The sequence below is a fragment of the Ovis canadensis genome, chromosome 5, assembly GCF_042477335.2.
Source record: "Ovis canadensis isolate MfBH-ARS-UI-01 breed Bighorn chromosome 5, ARS-UI_OviCan_v2, whole genome shotgun sequence".
In the NCBI taxonomy this organism is placed as follows: domain Eukaryota; kingdom Metazoa; phylum Chordata; class Mammalia; order Artiodactyla; family Bovidae; genus Ovis; species Ovis canadensis.
Window position 1 is genome coordinate 62,817,011 of NC_091249.1, and position 20,967 is coordinate 62,837,977.

Genomic DNA, 20,967 nt, shown 5'->3' on the forward strand with positions numbered 1-20,967 from the left:
AGGGTACAAGAACTCCATGGCTCTCACTTGCTCCTGTGGTCCTGATTATGTGTGTTCCCTGATCTAGAATCTTCATTCTTTAATATGTGTCTTTAGTGTCATTTTGCATCCTTTCCCTGCTCAATCTGTCTGTAACTAATTCCAATAGTGATGAAAAGGATAGTATGCGAGTGCAGGCACTGTTCTAACCCCTCTGCTAAACACTGGGTTTCATAAGACTGGGAAGTTGACAGAGGCAGTTCTCACTTTGCATATATCCAGTATGCACAGGTTTGTTACCACAGTTTAGTATTACCAGTCGTCCAATAACATGGTTCAGATATTAGTGTATTAGCTGAGTGATTGCATAAAGTATAGACTTTGCTGCTAACTGTGAAGTGTACAAATCATTACATAAATAAAAGGTGTGCATTGAGATCACTGACGAATCATGTTTCTTCTTTCATGATCTGTTAGTGATTGATCACTGCAGCTATTCAGTTCATGCAATGTGTATTTGCATTGTCTCCTTGTATCTCGGTGATAAGTCCACGTGAGCCATTTTATAAGAGCCTTGAAAGAGGGAATTTGCAAAGATGAAAGTGCAGCAAAGAAAGGAAAAGTAATAAATCCAAGTTACAGAAGGAATTTGGAGCCTGAGGAAATGTTGACAGTGTTGCTGTTTAAGAAAGTTTAGATACTCAGAGTAACTTTGTGAAGGCTAACTCTTAAGTGAGATAAGTAGTTATGATGAAAAGGATAATGTTGTCCAAGAGGAAGTGATGTCATCAAAACCTTCACATTAAAAGGACTCTTGGAGATAGTTCATGACTGTGAAAGTGCAAAGGATAAAATGTTTGAAACTGATCCAGACTAGAAAGAAATAGGATAGTTTGTGAAGTGAGAAAAAAATGTTCACTCTGTATCATGTTGAAAAAGGTGATCATTTTTCAAAAACTACTTTTGAGTAGTTTTCATACAAGGTAACATTTTAGTTCTCAGTGTTCATAATGTTTTAAGCTACATATTAAATAAATATTAGTTGTACTATTTTAGTTTAACTTCCCTGTGTGTGTGTGTGTGTGTGTGTGTAAGGAATAGTAAGCTTTTAACTGTTTGAGAGAAAAATTTGAGGATCACAAGACAGTTGTGATTTTTCCCATTGGTGATTAAGATCATATTGCATTGTTTCAGTTTGTGTGATCATTTTTATAGACCAGCACTACTGTGCAAAGTGAGGGTCACCTGTATTATTTGTTACACAACTGTGGAAACTGATCTGGTGAAGCTACAGTTTCTCTCTGACTTGCAAATCTGTGGTCATACTCTCTTCCATTCTACTGCTAATCCTGCACAAAATAAATTTTTTTGTTTATAGGCCGTTGATTTTTCTTCCTAGGAGCAGATCTGATTCTTCAAAGAGCAGTTTTATTTCTAACTGGTTCTGTTACCCGTTAGATCTGGCTTTTGTACCTCCCCCAGTCCCTCTTCCTCATTACCTCCACTGGCTTTCTTGGCCTTCCAAGATCATTTTAGAGTTCATCTACCCTAGGGTCTTTACTTGATGTTTCCTCTGCCTGGAACGTTGCCTTGAGACAGCCACATCCCTCCTGTGCTGCGTTTTTCAAGACTCCCCAAGTGTACCTTTTCATTGAGACCTTCCTGGATCCCCATTTTAAATTGAATCTTACACCCCACTCTCTGTCCTTTCTGTTGCTGCCTCTCCATAATTGATTTATTTATTATGTTTGTTATCATTCCCTCTCATTAAATTGTAGGCTCCCTAGAGCCAGGAATTTTTGTCTGGTTAATTTCTATACCAAGTGTTCAGTGCCTGGCTCATAGCAGGCACTCAGTAAACACTTGCTGAAAGAAGGCAAGAATGCCCTTGAGGAACATTGTTGAACAGATTTGAATACTCAGGAAGTGCAATGAAGATCTTTTCTCGGTCTTCTCATTGTGTTTTGCCTAATGGTAATAATTCCTACCAACCGTGTATTATCTCCCAGTGCAAGGTAATAAAATAGGCCTTTTATATGTGTTATTGGCTGACCCTCACAGCAAGGAATTCTCTACATATTTCAAAGGAGGAAACAAACTGTGGAGTTCAGTCACACAGCTGGTAAGTGGCAGAGTCAGACCTTAAGCTAACCTCTAACTCCACAGTGTGTACACTTTCAGGTCACTGCATTTGATACTCTTCTTTGTCTTTGTTTATTGAGTCATAATTCACATACCACAAAATTCCCTCTTGTAAAGGATACAAATTCAGTGGTTTTTAAGTGTATTTACAAGGTTATACAGGCCATCGCCACTGTGTGATTCCAGAACATTTTCATTACCCTAGAAAGAAACTTCAAACCTATTAGCAGCTAGTAATCCTCAGTCTTCCTTTCTGCCCCAGCCCCTGGCAACCAGTGATAGTTTCTGTCTCTATGGATTTACCTATTGTGAACATTTCATATAAGGGGAGTACAATAAGCCATACAATATATGGCTTTTTGTGACAGGCCTCTTTCACTTTGCATAAGGCTTTGAGGGGTCGTCTGTGTTGTAGCATGTATCAGTATTTTATTCCTTTTTATGGCTAAATATTTGATTATGGAGATGCACCACATTTTCTTTATCTATTAGTTGATGATTGTTTGGATTGTTTCCATATGTCAACTGTTAAGAATAGCGCTTCTGTAAACATTCATACATTTGTTTTTGTGTAGGCATATGTTTTCAGTTCTCTTGGGTATATACCTAGGAGTAGAATTGATGGATCACATGGTAATACATAGATAGCATCACTGACTCAGCGGACATGAATTTGAGTAAACTCTGAGAGATAGTGAAGGACAGGGAAGGCTGGCGTGCTGTAGTCCATGGGCTGGCAAAGAGTTGGACATGACTTAGAGACTGAACAACTGTGGTAACTCTATATTTAACCTTTTGAGGAACTGCTAGTCTGTTTTCCGAAGTGGCTGTACTATTTTATATTCCCACCAATGGGCTATGAGAGTTCAAGTTTCCCTGTATCCTCATGAACATTTGTTGTTGTCTTTTTTAAAGATGGACAGAACTTAACAACTAAACAGCAACAACAATAATCCTAGTAGATATGAAGTGATATTTCGTGATTTTGACATGCTTTGCCCTTAGAGCAAATGAGATTGAGCATCTTTTCATGTGCTTATTAGCCATTTACATATCTTCTTTGTAGAGATGTGGTATAATTCCTTTGCCTATTTTAATCAGTTAATTTATTTTTGGCCACACCACACGGCATGTAGGATCTTAGTTCCTCCACCAGTGATTGAATCCATACCTCTTGCATTGGAAACTCGGAATCTTAACTACTGGACCACCAGGGAAGTCCCCCTTTGCTTATTTTAAATAGGATTTTTCATATTTTTATTGTTGATTTTAAGAGCACCTTTTGTGATAGGCATTTTCCTTTTTTTAAATGATTTTTTGCTGTGCTGGGTCTTTGTTGCTGTGTGGGCTTTTCTGTAGTTGTGGTGAACTGGGGCTACTCCCTATTTGCAGTGCGAGGGCTTCTCATTGCTTTGGCCTTTCGTTAAAGAGCATAGGCTCTAAGGCCTGTGGGCTTTAGGAGCTGTGGCTCCTGGGCTCTAGAGCACAAGCTTAATAGTTGTGGCACATGGGCTTAGTTGCTCTGTGGCATGTGGGCTCTTCCTGGATCAGGGATTGAACCTGTGGGAAACCCAAGACTTCTTTATGTCTTATTGGTACTTTGATCCTTATCAGTACCCCAAATTTTCTCCCATTCTGTGGGTCTTTTTACTTTTTTGAGCCTGTCCTTAAAAGCACAAACATTTACATTTTGATGATGTTCAGTTTGTTTCTTTTTTCTTCGTTGTTTGTACTTAAATGTGTTATATCTAAGAAACTATTGCCTAATTGGAGGTCTTGAAAACATATCAATGTTTTCTTCTAAGTGTTTTATAAATGTAGCTCTTAAATTTGGTTTTGATCTATTTTGAAAGTATATGATATGAGTTTGGGGATCAGGCTTCATTTTGTTGTATGTGAATATTCAGTTGTCCCAGCACTATTTGTTAAAAATATTTTTTCCCCTTTATTGAATTGTCTTGGCAGCCTTGTTGAAAATTAATTTATTATATTTCTGGATTCTCAATTCTCTTCTGATGATTTACATGTATATATTTGACTTTGTTGACCACTTTCGTATGCAAATACTTCTTGATTTTTAACAGTTTATCATCTTGGGTCTCCTTGTTTCTCTTGTCAGAGTCTTCCTTCCCTTACCCCTACATCCACAGTCTTAAGGACTCCAGTTTTTTAAAAAAAGTCTTCCCCGGTTCACGTGCACACATTTAGTATGCTCTGGCTCTCTTCTCCATCTCAGGACAGGTGTACCTTGAATTCTTTAAGTGATCTTCCATGCTTTCTTTTCCTTCACTCCTTTCTTTTTTGGTGGGAGTGCCATGCCAATGAGCTTGTGGAATTTTAGTTCCCTGTCAGGGATTGAACTAGATCTTCAGCAGTGAAAATGTAGAGTTGTCACCATTGGATCGCCAGGGAATTCCCTCCCTCACTCTTAATAATCAAGGGTTATATCATTTTACCCCAGCCTTTACAGTTTACTATTGCTCTTTCCTGGGCTCTTTCCCTGCCTGCCCCAATTTATTTATTTTTATTTGGCTGCTCCAGGTCTCAATTATAGCAAACAGGATCTTTAGTTGTAGTATGTGGGATCTAGTTCCCTGACCAGGGATCAAACCCAGGCCCCCTGCATTAGGAGCTTGGGGTCTCAGCCATCAGGACCACCAGGGAAGTCCCCTTTCCTGGGCTCTTATTGTGGCTTTGTGATCTGTATCTCTGGTCAGGTTTATTATATGTTAGGTTGACTTGGATTTCCTTCTTTGGCTCAGGGATTCTTCTTTGTACTCTGTCTATGGCCTTCCACCCTCCATCATCTGATGCTTGCTTTTATACACATCCCTCATTTCCAAGTTAGACTACTCAGCCCTCAAATACACCTTTTTATTGTATATACAACCTGTTTCGTGGTCCTAAGACCATAAGCATTAAGCATTACAAAGCCTGACTCTGTCATTTACTATTAGGTGACTTGGTTAAGTTAGTTAACTTGTCTAAACTTGAGTTGTCTCTTCTGTATAGAAGGGCTAATACCACTTACTTTTTGGTGGTGGATAGGATTAAATAAAATATGCGTAGTGTCATGGAGTGGACATTGAATAAATGTTAGATATTGGTATGTTGCTGTTCCTTTTGCTTGAGGTACTAACTCCCTTAACTCTGCTGCCCCAAATTCTTCCTGTCCTTTGACGGTAGATTCTATTTCAGAGTACTGTGTCTTCCATAAAACTGTTGCTGGCATTTCACTTATATCCCAACCTGGTCATTAGTGCTTCCTTTTTTGGCCCTATGCTATTTTATGCCTTTCTTAAAGCTTGTATGTTGAAAATGACACATAATTTCTGTATGATCATTTCTTTTCTGATTTATAAACTATTTGAAAGGAAGTCTTGCTCAGCTTCATATATCCCTGGCATTGGATTTGTTTTAGTGTGTAATAAGCTCTCAATAAATAGATGAAACTCTATTGCTTAATATTAAGGCAAATATCTTTTTTGCAAGACTTTAGAGACAACTTCGTATGTGGGTAAATAGCTTTTCCTAATGTATTCCCATAGCACCTTGTCCACAGGGCTATTTTAATTCTGGTTGCATTGTAATATTCCCTGATTTGTGGGCCCTTTGAGTACAGATGCCTTGTTAATCAGCTTTTAATTGTTTGCTTGTCTGTCTTCCCCCTCCATAGAGCTCAAGGAGGACATGGGCTGTTTCTTGAGCACTGTATCACTGGCACCTAATATAATTTTTGAAGTGCTCAAATATTTGTTGAATAAATAAATAAATGAATGATTGAGCACTCATTTTAAGTACCGTAAAATAACATTTTTGTTAAACATCCATGTAATTGTCATGTGTCTGTATCTTAGATCCAGGAAAACTTTTAACTATCAAATTCTTCATTGTGAATTATTTCTCACAATACACATAGACATATACACAGAGCTTGTCTTTACTCTTAATACTGTATGGTTTTTCTTAGCCTAATTAATATATGAATCTGAGGGTGAATTTGTTTCTGCCCTCCAAGAGTCTGTTTTCCCAGTCCTGTGGAAGTTCTGTAATCAAATCCACTGGCCTCCAAAGTCAAATTCCCTGGTAGTTCTCAGCCCCTTTGCCGATCCCTAGGTTGGGAAATCTGTTGTGGGTTCTAGAACTTTCTTATCAGTATGAGAGAATTTCTTTGGTATAATTGTTCTGCAGTTTGTGGGTCATATGCTCAGCAGCTCAGTGGTGGGGCTAATGGTAACCTCCTCCAAGAGGGCTTATGCCACATGCTGTGTGATCCAGGTCTGCTGCAGCCAGAGCCCTGTCCCTGCAGCAGGCCGCTGCTGATCCGTGCCTCCGCAGGAGACACTAAAACCCTCAAAGGCAGGTCTGGCTTAGTTAGTCTCTGTGGGGTCTCTGGGTTCTGGTGTGCACAAAGTTTTGTTTGAGTTCTCTGAGCATCTCTGGTGGGTATGGGGTTTAATTCTAAACATGATTTCACCCCTCTTGCCGTCTTGTTGGGGGTTCTCCTTTGCCCTTGCACGTGTTTTTTTTTTTTTGGTGGGATCCAACATTCTCCGGTCGATGGTTTTTCAGCAGTGAGCTGCAATTCGGGAATTCTCCCAGGAGAAGATGAGTGCATGTCCTTCTATTCCATCATCTTGTTAGTAAGACTTGCTTACTTAGCATGTTGTTGTAAGACTGAGCCAGACTTGCTGTGAGTGTCCAGGAGTCTCCGGTGGAGGCCTGGGTCTACAGTGTCCTGCTGCAGGGTCAGGGGCAGTGAATACAACAGTGCATGCTTTGAAGGAGGCCGCCATTACCTTCATTACCCCTACCATAGTTTGGCCTCAGGCCAAACAACAGGGAGGGAACATAGCCCCACTCATCAACAGAAAACTGGATTAAAGATTTACCAAACATTGGAACGAGTCAGTTTCCCCTATAGCCAGTCTTTCTCATCAGGAAGCTTCCATAAACCTATTCTCCGTATCCATCAGAGGGTAGACAGAATGAAAACCACAATTACACAAAACTAACCAAACTGATCACATGGACCACAGCCTTGTCTAACTCAATGAAACTATGAGCCGTGCCACGTAGGGGTACCCAAGACAGATGGGTCAGAGCGGAGAATTCTGACAAAACGTGGTCCACTGAAGAAGGGAATGGCAAACCACTTCAGTATTCTTGCCTTGAGAACCCCATGAACAGTATGACAAGACAAAGATAGGAATCTGAAAGATGAACTCCCCAGGTCGGTAGGTGCCCCATAAGCTACTGGAGAAGAGTGGAGAAATAACTCCAGAAAGAATGAAGAGGTGGAGCCAAAGTGAAAACAGTATCCAGTTGTGGATGTGACTGGTGATGGAAGTCAAGTCTGATGCTGTAAAGAACAGTATTACATAGGAACCTGGAATGTTAGGTCCATGAATCAAGGTAAATTGGAGGTGATCAGACAGGAGCTGGAAAGAGTGAACATTGACATTTTAGGAATTAGTGAACTAAAATGGACGGGAATGGGCGAATTTAATTCAGATGACTGTGGTCAAAAATCCCTTAGAAGAAATGGAGTACCCTCATAGAAAACATGAGTCTGAAATGCAGTGCTTGGGTTCCAAATCTCAAAAACGACAGAGTGATCTCTGTTTCCAAGGCAAACCATTCAGTGTCACAGTAATCCAAGTCTATGCCTCAACCGCAAATGTTGAAGAAGCTGAAGTTGAAAGGTTCTGTGAAGACCTACAAGACCTTCTAGAACTAACACCAAAAAATGATGTCCTTTTCATCATAGAGGACTGGAATGCAAAAGTGGGAAGTCAAGAGATACCTGGAGTAACAGACAGGTTTAAAAATGGAGTAAAAAATGAAGCAGGGCAAAGGTTAACAGCATTTTGCCAAGAAAAGGCACTGGTCATAACAAACACCCCCTTCCAAAAACACAAGAGAAGACTCTACACATGGTTATCACCAGATGGTCAAAACCAAAATCAAATTGATTATATTCTTTGCAGCCACAGATGGAGAAGCATTATAGAGTCAGCAAAAACAAGACCGGAGGCTGACGAGGCTCAGATCATGAGCTCTTTATTGCAAAATTCAGACTTAAATTGAAGAAAGTAGGGAAAACCACTAGACCGTTCAGGTATGACCTAAATAAAATCCCTGATGATTATACAGCAGAAGTGAGAAATAGATTTCAGGGATTAGATCTGATAGACAGAGTGCCTGAAGAACTATGGATGGAGATTTGTGACATTGTACAGGAGGCAGGGATCAAGACCATCTCTAAGAAGAAGAAATGCAAAAATGCAAATTGGTTGTCTGAGGAGGCCTCACAAATAGCTGAGAAAAGACAAGCTAAAGGCAAAGAGGAAAAGAAAAGATACACCCATATGAATGCAGAGTTCCAAAGAATAGCAAGGAGAGATAAGAAAGCCTTCCTCAGTGATCAATGCAGAGAAATAGAGGAAAACAATATGATGGGAAAGACTAGAGATCTCTTCAAGAAAATTAGATACATTTCATGCAAAAATGGGCCCAATAAAGGACAGTAATGGTATGGACCTAACAGAAGCAGAAGAGATTAAGAAGAGGTGGCAAGAATACACAGAAGAAATATACAAAAAAAGATCTTAATGAGATGGATAACCACAGTGGTGTGATCACTCACCTAGAGCCAGACATCCTGGAGTGGGAAGTCAGGTGGGCCTTAGGAAGCATCACTGCGAACAAAGCTAGCAGAGGTGATGGAATTCCAGTAGAGCTATTTCACATCCTGAAAGATGATGCTGTGAAAGTGCTGCACTAATATGCCAGCAAATTTGGAAAACTCAGTAGTGGCAACAGGACTGGAAAAGGTCAGTTTTCATTCCACTCCCAAAGACAGGCAATGCCAAAGAATGCTCAAACTACCACACAATTTCCCTCATCTCACCATGCTAGCAAAGCAGTGCTCAAAATTCTCCAAGCCCGGCTTCAGCAGTACATGAACCAAGAACTTCCAGATGATCAAGCTGGATTTAGAAAATACAGAGGAACCAGAGATCAAATTGCCAACATCTGTTGGATCACTGAAAAACAAGAGCGTTCCAGAGAAACATCTACTCTGCTTTATTGACTACGTCAAAGCCTCTGACTGTGTGGATCACAACAAACTGTGGAAAATTCTTCAAGAGATGGGAATACCACTCTATGGGCATACCACCCTGAATGTGCCCGATCTTGTCTGATCTCGGAAGCTAAGCAGGGTCGGGCCTGGTTAGTACTTGGATGGGAGATGGAAATACCAGACCACCTGCCTCCTGAGAAATCTGTATGCAGGTCAAGAAGCAACAGTTAGACCCAAACATGGAACAACGGACTGGTTCCAGATTGGGAAAGGAGTACATCAAGGCTGTATCTTGTTACCCTGTTTATTTAACTTATATGCAGAGTACATCATGTGCAATGCTGGGCTGGATGAAGCACAAGCTGGAATTCAGATTACCAGGAGAAATACCAAAAACCTCAGATGACACCACCCTTATGGCAGAAAGTGAAGAGGAACTAAAGAGCCTCTTGATGAAAGTGAAAGAGGAGAGTGAAAAAGCTGGCTTAAAACTCAGCATTCAAAAATGAAGATCATGATATCCGGTCCCATCACTTCATGGCAAATAGGTGGGAAACAATGGAAACAGAGACTTATTTTCTTGGGCTCCAAAGTCACCACAGATGGTGACTGGAGCCATGAAATTAAAAGACGCTTGCTCCTTGGAAGAAAAGCTATGACCAACCTAGACAGCTTATTAAAAAGCAGAGACATATACTTTAAAGACAAAGGTCCATTTAATCAAAGGTACGGTTTTTCCGGTAGTCATGTATGGATGTGAGAGTTGGACCGTAAAGAAAGCTGAGTGCCTAATAACTGATGCTTTTTAACTATGGTGTTGGAGAAGACCCTTGTGAGTCTCTAGGACAGCAAGGAGATCAAACCAGTCAATTCTAAAGGAAATCAGCCCTGAACATACATCGGAAGGACTGTTGCTGAAGCTTGAAGCTCCAATACTTTGGCCACCTGATTTGAAGAACTGACTCATTGGAAAAGACTCTAGTGCTGGGAAAGATTGAAGGCAGAAGAAGGGGACGAAAGAGGATCAGACGGTTGGATGGCATCACTGACTTGATGGACATAAGTTTGTGCAACCTCTGGGAGTTAGTGACAGACAGGGAAGCCTGGCGTACTGCAGTCAGTGAGGTTGCAGAGAGTCAGACGTGACTGAGCAACTGAACTGAGGGTGAATTTAACTCCCCCACTACAGCTCGTATTCTACAACTAAAATTTTGATAGTTAAGAGAAGTTTTGTAGGTCTCCTCAGAATTAGCGTGGCTTCATGAGAGTGTGCTTTTTTACATTTGTGGAAGAGAGTGAATAGCCTTTAGGCTTTAATCTGAAGTGGACATGTTCAGTTGATGGAGGGAGTAATTGCTTTTCCAGGAATCCAAAGATAGTCACCATAGAGAGGAACAGGCCCTGGCTCTTCTGCTACTTCCAACTATAAGAAAAGAGAAAACGATAAGCAGCTTAAATGATTATTATTAGAAACACATAACAAAAAAGTATAAGTTACTTTACAAGTTTCTAGGAAATGTTAGAACTTCTTAGCATTGTTGAAGGTGGGATTGTATAAGCTGGATATTCCTCATAACTAGTAAAATGTATATATTTTTAGGTTAATTTTTAAAGTTATGAATATGATATCTGTTACAGAAAATGTTTTTATAAATACAGAATAATGTAGAATTAGATTGTATCTTATATAATTATTTGTGTTTTTACTCCAATCTTTTTCCTTTTTTTTAAAGCACAGATTATATACATTTATCATTTAATCTTTTTTCTGTTGAAGATTTCATAAACTTTAACATTTTTCATATATATGTTAATATTTGCATACTAGCCAGTTGTAGGCTTTACCATAATTTACTTAACTAGATACTTGCTTGGGCATTTGAACTGTTGGAAGTGTTTTGCTATGAGGAAGATGAATGAGTCCGTGACCAGCTCTTGTCTTTTCACATACCAGTGAGTTTCTGTTTGAGCTCTATGTATTAGACAGTTGAAATGCCTAATGAGGTGTGGTGTTCCTTCATGATGGTTGCTATGTTTCTGTATCATTCTTTGGATGTGCGGGTAGATTGTGTTAGATCCATTTTTTTCTTCCCATTCAAATCTTGAATTTTTTTCCCTATAGGATACATACAGTGGTCCTTTTTGGAAAGGAGTATTACTGGATCAATGGAAAGAAGTATTTTTTTTCTTATTGGAAAGAAGTATTTTTCAGGCTTTTGATATGTAGTGCTAAATCACTTTGCAGATACTGTGCTTTTACCAGGAATATATGCGGTTGCTTGTCTTAGTGACAGCTAGAAGACAAATGCAAGAGGAAAATAGCAGAAATGAAAATCCTTAAATTCTGTGTATGAATATACAAAGTTTGAATTATCGTTTTTTAAAATGTAGACCAGTTATTTGGTTCATTCCTGCTGAGTTTATTTTCCATTCTGTAAAACAGGTGATTTGATGAAGAGTGCTGCAGGAGAGTTTGCAGATGATCCCTGCTCTTCTGTGAAGCGTGGCAACATGGTTCGGGCAGCTCGGGCTTTGCTCTCTGCTGTTACCCGGCTGCTTATTTTGGCTGACATGGCAGATGTCTACAAATTACTTGTTCAGCTGAAACTTGTAAGTACAGGCTGATGTCTGTAATTTGTTCTATCACAGTGAGGCTGCTGCTGGCCATACTTAGTTCAGCATTCCTTAGGATTTGGTTTGGTTATGAACTTGGTTTACCTAAGTGGACCAGGAATGTTTTTAATTTCCATTTGCTCCTCTATTCCACGTGGACATCATACTGGCTGTGCTGTGGGCCTATGTTGTCTTTGCAGAAAAGGTATTGTTTTTGACTTCTTCCCTTTTTGTGGTAGTGATTAAGCATTTCTTTGTACCAGTAGAGTTCCAGAGTTGAGAAATCAAGATATGGTAAATTATATCCTTTACATGAAAGCCAAAATAATACAGTCTTCTCCTACCTCCCGTAAAACTCCCATGTGGTACCTGCCCAAATGTAAATTTAAGGGGAAGTTTGGATTATTATCTGAGTAGCTGTTGAAAGGAATAAAAAGTTCTAGATCTTCTTTATGTACAGACTTGTATTGTTGAGAATTTTTCTTTTGTGGGGTTTTGTTTTATAGGTAGAAGATGGTATCTTGAAACTGAGGAATGCTGGCACTGAACAGGACTTGGGAATACAGTATAAAGCCCTGAAACCTGAAGTGGATAAACTGAACATTATGGCAGCCAAAAGACAACAGGTATGGTCATGATTTGGGGATATATTTAAGTTGTTTATATTATTACCTAGTGGGAAAAATCCATTTAACCTAAGTCTTCAAAAGGTGCCAATATCTCCCTCTTCTAATATAGTTCCATTAAGACATTTAGTTTATGATGTGTCCTTCAGTAACTAAAGTTAGAATTAGGTTGTATCCATATTATGCTCCTGTTTTGATTCTTGTGAAAATTTTACTTCAGGTACCTTAGCAGTTTGCAATAGCATTCGGAGAAGTGATACGCCTTTCTTCTCTGTGTTCAAGGATGAACTTGAGTTGATGGTGAAATTTAATTCAGACATCTAAAAATCCAGTCAAAAATATATTGGAATTCTATATCAGAAAGTATCTTGCCCTCCATATTTTGTAACTTTTAAGTATTTCTTATCATTTGTTATTACTAGATTTTATAGTATTAGGAATTTATGTTGTGTGACATGTGGATCAGTGTTCTTATTTTTCCAGCTTTTGCTCACCCTTTGGTGTTTTGCTCTTGGGATGCTTGAAGTCTCCCTGTGCCCTTTCTATTGGATGCTGTGTGTTAGATGCACGTTCTCTAGAGGGGATACATGTGTCACCTTCTGACTCTAATAACTTGCACAGCCCTGATTAAGCTTGTGCTATGCTTATTTCTTAAAAGTCCTGAAAAGATGAATTCTTATTATTGTTAGTTGATACCTATATTGGTTAGGATAATTTTGCACTGCAGTTTACAGAAAACCTAGCTCCTAAATTGCATGAACATTGGGGGGTTTATTTTCTCACTGATTAGAAGCCCCAGGATAGGTTAAGTGACTTCAGGGTTGTTAAATTTAAAGGTTTTGCAAGTATCATCAAGGTTTCCATGTCTTTACATTTTCCAGCAGTGCCATCTTCAGTGTGCGTCACTGAAGAGGCTGTAGGCATGGCATTTGCACACAGTTGGTATGTCCAGTGAGGAAAGAAAAGGTTGTTTCTTCCATACGTCTCTCTGAATAAGCAAATGATCTAGAAGCCTTTAACAGATTTGCCCTAAATAATGGATTGTATAATGTGCCCATTCCTTACTGATCATTGGAAAGAGGAAAGCAATTAACTATATCTGACTCGGGGTAATGAAAATCTCCTTTCTGCTGTGACAGGGTAGACCTTCCTGAGAACAGGAACATTCAAGAGCGCTCTGACAGGCATGAAGAAAATGGGGTCCGTAATGTAAATGTTCAGTATATTACAGCTTCAGCTTTGGAGACTTAGACTTTGATTTGGTTACATTAACAGTAGAATAAAAATTGAGAAGATTGAATTAAATAATGTATGTGAAGTATTTAATATAGCACCAGATTCTTAGTAGGCCCTCAGCAGTGGGCAGTTGGTGAATAGTAGTTACTGCTCGTATTTCAAGCTATAAGATGTGATCAGACTGAATCTGCACATACGGGATCCTGATTTTACATTTCCAGTACTTAGTATTATACATGATAATATAGCTAGATTTGTTGTATTGCTTGAGTAATTTAGTTAATGTAGGCTCAGTGCACTTTTATCATTTGTCCTTGAATTAGCTTATGTCTCTATCACATAAATCACAATTATTTTTTTCTTTTTGCTGGACCTGTTTAATCCTAAGAAGAATTTGTTGTATGATAGTGTGGTTATTCTATAAATATGGCAAGCTGCCAAAATTATGTTCACAATTGATTTTACTGGATGTTCTTGATATAAGTTCTCTTTTGAATATGTGAAATAAATGTTATATTTTAAAAATAGTTTGATGAATAGTCCTACTCTCTTAAAACCTAGTCTGATCTTGATTTATGAAGACTTACTATTATTTGAGGAAAGTGAGAATATTTAGACTGACACTATTGCATATCTTTCAAAATGGTGGAATAAGTAAATTAATGATGTTCTTGAGATAAACACAGTAATAGTCCAGAATTTTGTATGCTACTGGAGAAACGTACTGGAGAAAAATGTTACTTGAGTTTTAATTCTGTGTGCTTTGAGTCCATGAAGAGTTCCTTAATTATAAGTCCCTGATGTATTAAAAAAAAAAAACGCTTCCCAAATAAGATGTCATAGGAATCTTGACGTTACTCGTTAATGTGCCGGAAGATCTTCTATGAGCCCCTCCGTATCTGTTTTCTGTTCTTGATTACCCTACTCTCTGCCCCAAGAGCCTAACCTGTCTACAGGACTGCATCCAGTGGCTTCTTTCCCCTCTGGCTTCTGGTTGGGTTGGCTAGTGGGAGCACCATTAGGAGATCAGAGGGCAGTGAACTGGGGTTTATCCCTACCTCCTGGTTGTCCTTGGTGGCTAAATGTCATAGCCTCTTTTGGGTTGTGTTCTCCCTCTGCCTCATTCCCAGGTTTCTGGTAACTGCTGTCTCATTTCATCTCTTTGGGCCCAAGTGCCCTAATAGCCTGTGGTTTTTCTGTACTTTATCTCCATAATTTTGTAACATAGTCTCTCAACATCTTTGAATTACCTAGTTTGATCTTACCATATGTTTTCTGCTGGTATCTTGAGTGATAGATTCTAAAGTTTGTCTTGGGTTTGTAGTATTTCCTGGTCACTTACAGTTTTCCTTGGGCCTGATTCTTTAACCTTTATCCTCCTACAGTAGAATATGTTGAATAGGTTGGCTATGGGTGCCTGTGTGCCCCCAATCATAATGCAACCTATTATAGGGCCTGGGACTTGGTGTGTATTTCTTGAAACTAATGGGAAAGGTCAGTTTTCATTCCAATCCCAAAAAAAGGCAATGCCAAAGAATGCTCAAACTACGGCACAGTTGCACTCATCTCACATGCTAGTAAAGTAATGCTTAAAATTCTCCAAGCCAGGCTTCAGCAGTATGTGAGCCATGAACTTCCAGATGTTCAAGCTGGTTTTAGAAAAGGCAGAGGAACCAGCGATCAAATTGCCAGCATCCGCTGGATCATGGAAGAAGCAAGAGAGTTCCAGTAAAACATCTATTTCTGCTTTCTTGACTACGCCAAAGCCTTTGACTGTGTGGATCACAATAAATTGTGGAAAATTCTGAAAGAGATGGGAGTACATCGTGAGAAACGCTGGGCTGGAAGAAGCACAAGCTGGAATCAAGATTGCCTGGAGAAATATCAATCACCTCAGATATGCAGATGATACCACTCTTTTGGCAGAAAGTGAAGAGGAACTAAAAAGCCTCTTGATGAAAGTGAAAGTGGAGAGTGAAAAAGTTGGCTTAAAGCTCAACATTCAGAAAAGGAAGATCGTGGCATCTGGTTCCATCACTTCATGGGAAATAGATGGGGAAACAGTGTCAGACTTTATTTTTTTGTGCTCCAAAATCACTGCAGACAGTGATAGCCGCCATTAAATTAAAAGATGCTTACTCCTTGGAAGGAAAGTTATGACCAAACTAGACAGCATATTGAAAAGCCGAGATACTACTTTGCCAGCAAAGGTCCATCTAGTCAAGGGTATGGTTTTTCCAGTGGTCATGTATGGATATGAGAGGTGGACTGTGAAGAAAGCTGAGTGCCGAAGAATTGATGCTTTTGAACTGTGGTGTTGGAGAAGACTCTTGAGAATCCCCTGGACTGCAAGGAGATCCAGCCAGTCCATTATAAAGGAGATCAGTCCTGGGTGTTCATTGGAAGGACTGATGCCGAAGCTGAAACTCCAATATGTTGGCCACCTCATGCGAAGAATTGACTCATTGGAAAAGACTGATGCTGGGAAAGATTGAGGGCAGGAGGAGAAGGCGACAACAGAAGATGAGATGGCTGGATGGCATCACCGACTCGATGGACATGAGTTTGAGTGAACTCCGGTAGTTGGTGATGGACAGGGAGGCCTGGCGTGCTGCGACTCATGGGGTTGCAAAGAGTCGGACACGACTGAGTGACTGAACTGAACCGAATGCTTTTCTTGGGAATTAAATAGCAATTCATTTTATCCTAATGTGCCAGCCTGGTGGAATCTTCACTCTCTGTTTTAGGTACTTTCCACTGGCCTCCTTTAGTTACTGGTCACAGTTTTCCACACTTTGTGTTTTCTGGCAGAATTCCTCTACTGCTGTGTGCTTAGTATCCTAGTCTGTTTTCACCTTTGACCTTTCTTTCTCTCCCCAGGTGTGGTATGTAATAGTTCACTTCCTCATCAAGCCTTTTATCTTTAGAGGTAACCCTAGTCCAGAAAAGGGATTTCCTCACGAGCAGTATTTGGATATGATGTGCATACTTGGCTGCTTTAGCTCCCCTGTACCATTTAAGCAACAGCCACCCAGTGAGGAAATGCTGAACCTTATAAGGTGTACAGGAACTCTGGAATTTACCAGTTTGTCATTAAGGGTTTTTTGGAACATGGTGTAGGGGTGAGTATGGTGTTGAAAATAATAGTGAATAACTTTCAAAAGGTGTTTACTATGCACTAAACACTGTTATAAGCACTTTTTAAGGACAAGTTTGTTTAATCCTCACAAAAGTAGTGTAAAGTAGATCCTATAATTGATCAGATGTTAATTTTATAGATGGAGGAACTGTAGTGTAGCGAGGTTAATTAATTTGGCACAGACATTGATCTAGAAGTGGTAGAGCCACTTTTGAACCTAGGCTGTATGGCTCCAGAAGACAGGCATATTGTTTAATCTGCTACTGTAATTCCTAGTGCCTAGAACACTGCCTAGATACAATAGTGTTCAATAAATACATGTTTAACAAATGAGAGAAAAACCTCATTTTGCTGTACTGCAGATCCATCTGGAATGCGATTCTGTGTGTGTCCGTAATCTGTTACTTTCTTGGGCTAGAACATCATTTGCTGAGTAGAAGTTTTGAATTTCTATTAGACTGGCTGCAGACTCTTCTTTGACTGTCAGGGTGAAATAGACGGTAGGGGTAAGGATCTGCCATAGCACTGACGCTGGTTTTTCTGAGGAGGACTACTTCTGCCTTACATTGTCAGCTCTGCCTCCCTAAAATGCTAAAGATGGACTTCTTTGATGTTTACGTTCCACCCACCCAGGTACACGAGCTTGTTGAGATAGGTTTGTTAAAAACATAGTGCTTCTTACCTAGTCTGTCAACTCTGATTTTCGTGATTATTTTTCTGAAAGTGTGAACAAATTGGTAACGGATAATATTGCCACTGTCTGTTTTATGTGTAAATCATGTGGACTGGATGGGTTTGACCATGGACAATTTTTTAAGTGTTGTCATTTGAATCCAAGAGAAGACATCTGATCAAAAGTAACTATGGCTGCAATTTTATATTGTTAAGAGGGACATGAGAGGAAATTGTCATTTGAATTTTCGGATCTTGGTTAGAAAGTGTTCTGGATTGCTTAGAACTTAGCTTCTGTTTCTTGGTTACTTGTGTGATGGTTAGTTCAAATTACGTTAGAAGGAGTCATTTCCACTTTGTTTTGTTTGTTCCTGAGTTTGTTTGGTCACACTGGGGAAGTAAGCCTAAAGTAGACCAAGGAACTCTAATTTTGTATGTAATCTATTAAATTGCTTAATAGTTTGTCTCCCCCCCCCCCCCCATTAATCTGGATTACTTACCAGCCCCCTGTATCTTATTTTTGGCTGCATTGGATTTTAGTTGTAGGATGTGGGATCTAGTTTCCTGACCAGGGATCAGACCTGAATTGGGAGCATGGAGTCTCAGCCACTGGACCACCAGGGAAGTCCTAGCACTGTATATTTTGAAAAGTATTCTTATGATTGATCATTTTTCTTATTACAGTAACTAGTGCTGCCTTGTGATAGTGTCTGTTTTCCTATCTTTACTTAAAATCTAGTTCTTTATGCTGTGGCAGAAGCACTTCTAAAAAGAGAGAAGCTAGAACACTTTAGCAGTTAGGACAAATGATGGTAGCTGTCATTTTCATCATAGATTAAAATGCATCCTCCTTGCTTGTAAAAAGAAGTCTGTCAAAGATATGTTGTGGTGAGGGCAAGATATTCAGAAAATGCCACACAGCACGTGTAAGCCTAGCCCTTTGTCGTAGCTTGAGTCTTAAAATGATCACCCTCTAAGTCCATGGTGTCCTTTTTGAGTATTGAACCTCATGTCATCTTTGGGAAGGTAGGAGTTTATCATACCAGGCCGGGAAGTAGCTCTAGGAAACTTATGTGTTGAACAGGAATTGTGGCACCTATTATATAACTTTGGGTGACCACAAGTGTCTTTGCTAACCTTTGTAAAAGACTATGGTGATTTAGGATACTTAAGAGGTATCCACAAAGTTGATTGCAAAGTGTTTCTATAAAATAGAGGATATTATAAAGGCAAATGCCTTCTTAGAAAGCGTAAAAGTCCCTGAGGTTGTGGTGAGGGAAGACACTTAGGAAATGCCACACAGAACATGTGCACCAGCTGTTTAAGCATAATGGTGAGCCTCAACCCCCTGTCATAGCTTGAGTCTTGAAATGATCACTGATAATCAAAATCCACAGGGTCCTGTTTCTGAATATTTAGCCTAATGTATTATGCTACAGGGCATTTGAAGTGCTATGAGCTATTACTTGCAAATTCATATTCCAAATGAGAAAAGAATTCTAGCAGGAAAAGTAACGTGTCATATTGTACAAAGTTTCAATAAAGATGCAAACCTAAAACATAGTGAGATGAAGTTTCAGAAAAAAGCCAGTTTGGTGTCTCTAATGCTTAATTAGGAACTCATTTAGAAAGATGACCCATAAACAGTTAAGTCAGACTTTAAATTGAGTAATTGACTTTGCCCTTTCTAAGTCGGTTTTCTCTTACTGTTTACACGTGTTGTACTTACTTTAAAAACATTTAAATTATACTCTAGGTCTCAGTTGATGACATTAATATTGAAATTCTAGGATCACACATAAAATAGTTGAAACAGTTGGTGGTCAGTTATGGTTATCACTTACATTTTTCTTCTGTGGTGGCAAATCCACATTTACTGAAGACTTAGTTTTCTCTGAGTAATTGCAGTAATACAGGAATACCAGAAGTACTCCCTTCCCATCTAATTTATTGTTGGTATCACTTAGCATATTCACCCAGTTTACCAAGCAAATGCTGGTAGTTGAAACCATGTTAGGAACCTCAAATCATTTTAACTGTGGATTATAGTTATGGGATAGAGGAAATTGAGAAAGAATAGTTCACCTAAGACTGCATGTCTATAGAGTATTATAGTGAAATATTAATACAAACCTTTTGGGTTAAAGTCATGGAGTCCATGGACTTCAGATTTATGCCCTAATAATCTGGGTCCTAAGGTGGTCTTTGGGATGGGAAAGGGGAAACAAGATGTTCTGTACTTGGGAGAACAGCCTTCCATATCCTCACCTGGCTGGTTTGAGTAGTTTGTGGTTTTGAGATACCTGTGGTATCTCATCCCAAATTTCACAAAACTCTCTCAGTGAACTTTTATAACTTAATAAAAAAGAAGTCATCTTAACAAATTTTGCTGTATTTAAATGTCTCTTTATTTTTTGTATTTTAGTTGAAATAGGTATATCCATCTTAATAAGGTTGTAATCAAGATGCTCGTTTTCATGGTTTTGTTTTTTATTAGTGCTCTTCTAGATGCCTTACATGCATCGTTCCATTTAATCCTCAAGGAATTTGTAAGAGAACAAAATACTGCTCCTATTTTACAGAAGGAGAAAGTGAGTATGGAGAGTTTAAATAGGATCATAATAGTAAAAACTAGAGCTGGAGATTGAAAATCAGGTCTTTGTGTTTTGGGAAAGTTTAAACTCTGAGCTACTAAGTCATACTGTGACCTTTGTGATGAACTTTCAAGCCAAACTGTTAATGGAAATAACATCTAATTAGCAGAAATTCTAACTTTTTAGAATTCACTGTCAAATTTGTATGAATAGAACCCATATTCTTGTTTTACTTTTGTAGGAACTGAAAGATGTGGGCCATCGTGATCAGATGGCTGCAGCCAGAGGAATCCTGCAGAAAAACGTTCCAATCCTCTATACTGCATCCCAGGCATGCCTACAGCACCCTGATGTTGCAGCCTACAAGGCCAACAGAGACCTGATATACAAGCAGCTGCAACAGGCAGTCACAGGAATTTCTAATGCAGCCCAGGCCACTGCATCAGATGATGCCTCTCAGCACCCAGGTGGAGGAGGAGGAGAACTGGCATATGCCCTCAATAACTTTGATGTAAGTTATACTTGGGATGAGACTTCAGGCTCTTGATGATCCCTCAAAGTTAACAGATTTGTGGGGAAATGTGATTAAGGTTTCTCATGATTGCTTGATTTCGACTTAGATTCGTAGTGTAAATTGAAAGAAATTTTATGAACCATCAGTCAACTTGATCTTGGCCTAAAGCATTTATCTTTTCTTCCCCCTCCCCTCCTGTCCCTTTTCACCATCCCTTCTCTTTTCTTTTTTAGTTTTAGTTAAACTTCTGAATTTTTGTAATGCAACTTGTGTTTCCTTATAGGTCATTCTTTAGATATGAATTCAATTCTTTTCAACCAAGATTTTAACCTTCTGGGAGATGTGAACCTATGGAAGATATAGAG

The 20,967-nt window shown here is 39.2% G+C and overlaps 1 protein-coding gene across 3 annotated transcripts in view; it reads left to right on the plus strand.

Annotated features, from left to right (window-relative positions):
- Positions 1 to 20,967, plus strand: part of CTNNA1 (catenin alpha 1) — a 332,863-nt gene that overhangs the window by 206,203 nt on the left and 105,693 nt on the right. For all 3 annotated transcript variants that reach the window (XM_069592164.1, XM_069592165.1, XM_069592163.1), the window contains 3 exons: positions 11,652 to 11,818; positions 12,328 to 12,447; positions 20,330 to 20,599. In XM_069592164.1, coding sequence (XP_069448265.1) covers positions 11,652 to 11,818; positions 12,328 to 12,447; positions 20,330 to 20,599 — 557 coding nt within the window. The remainder of the gene's footprint in view (positions 1 to 11,651; positions 11,819 to 12,327; positions 12,448 to 20,329; positions 20,600 to 20,967) is intronic.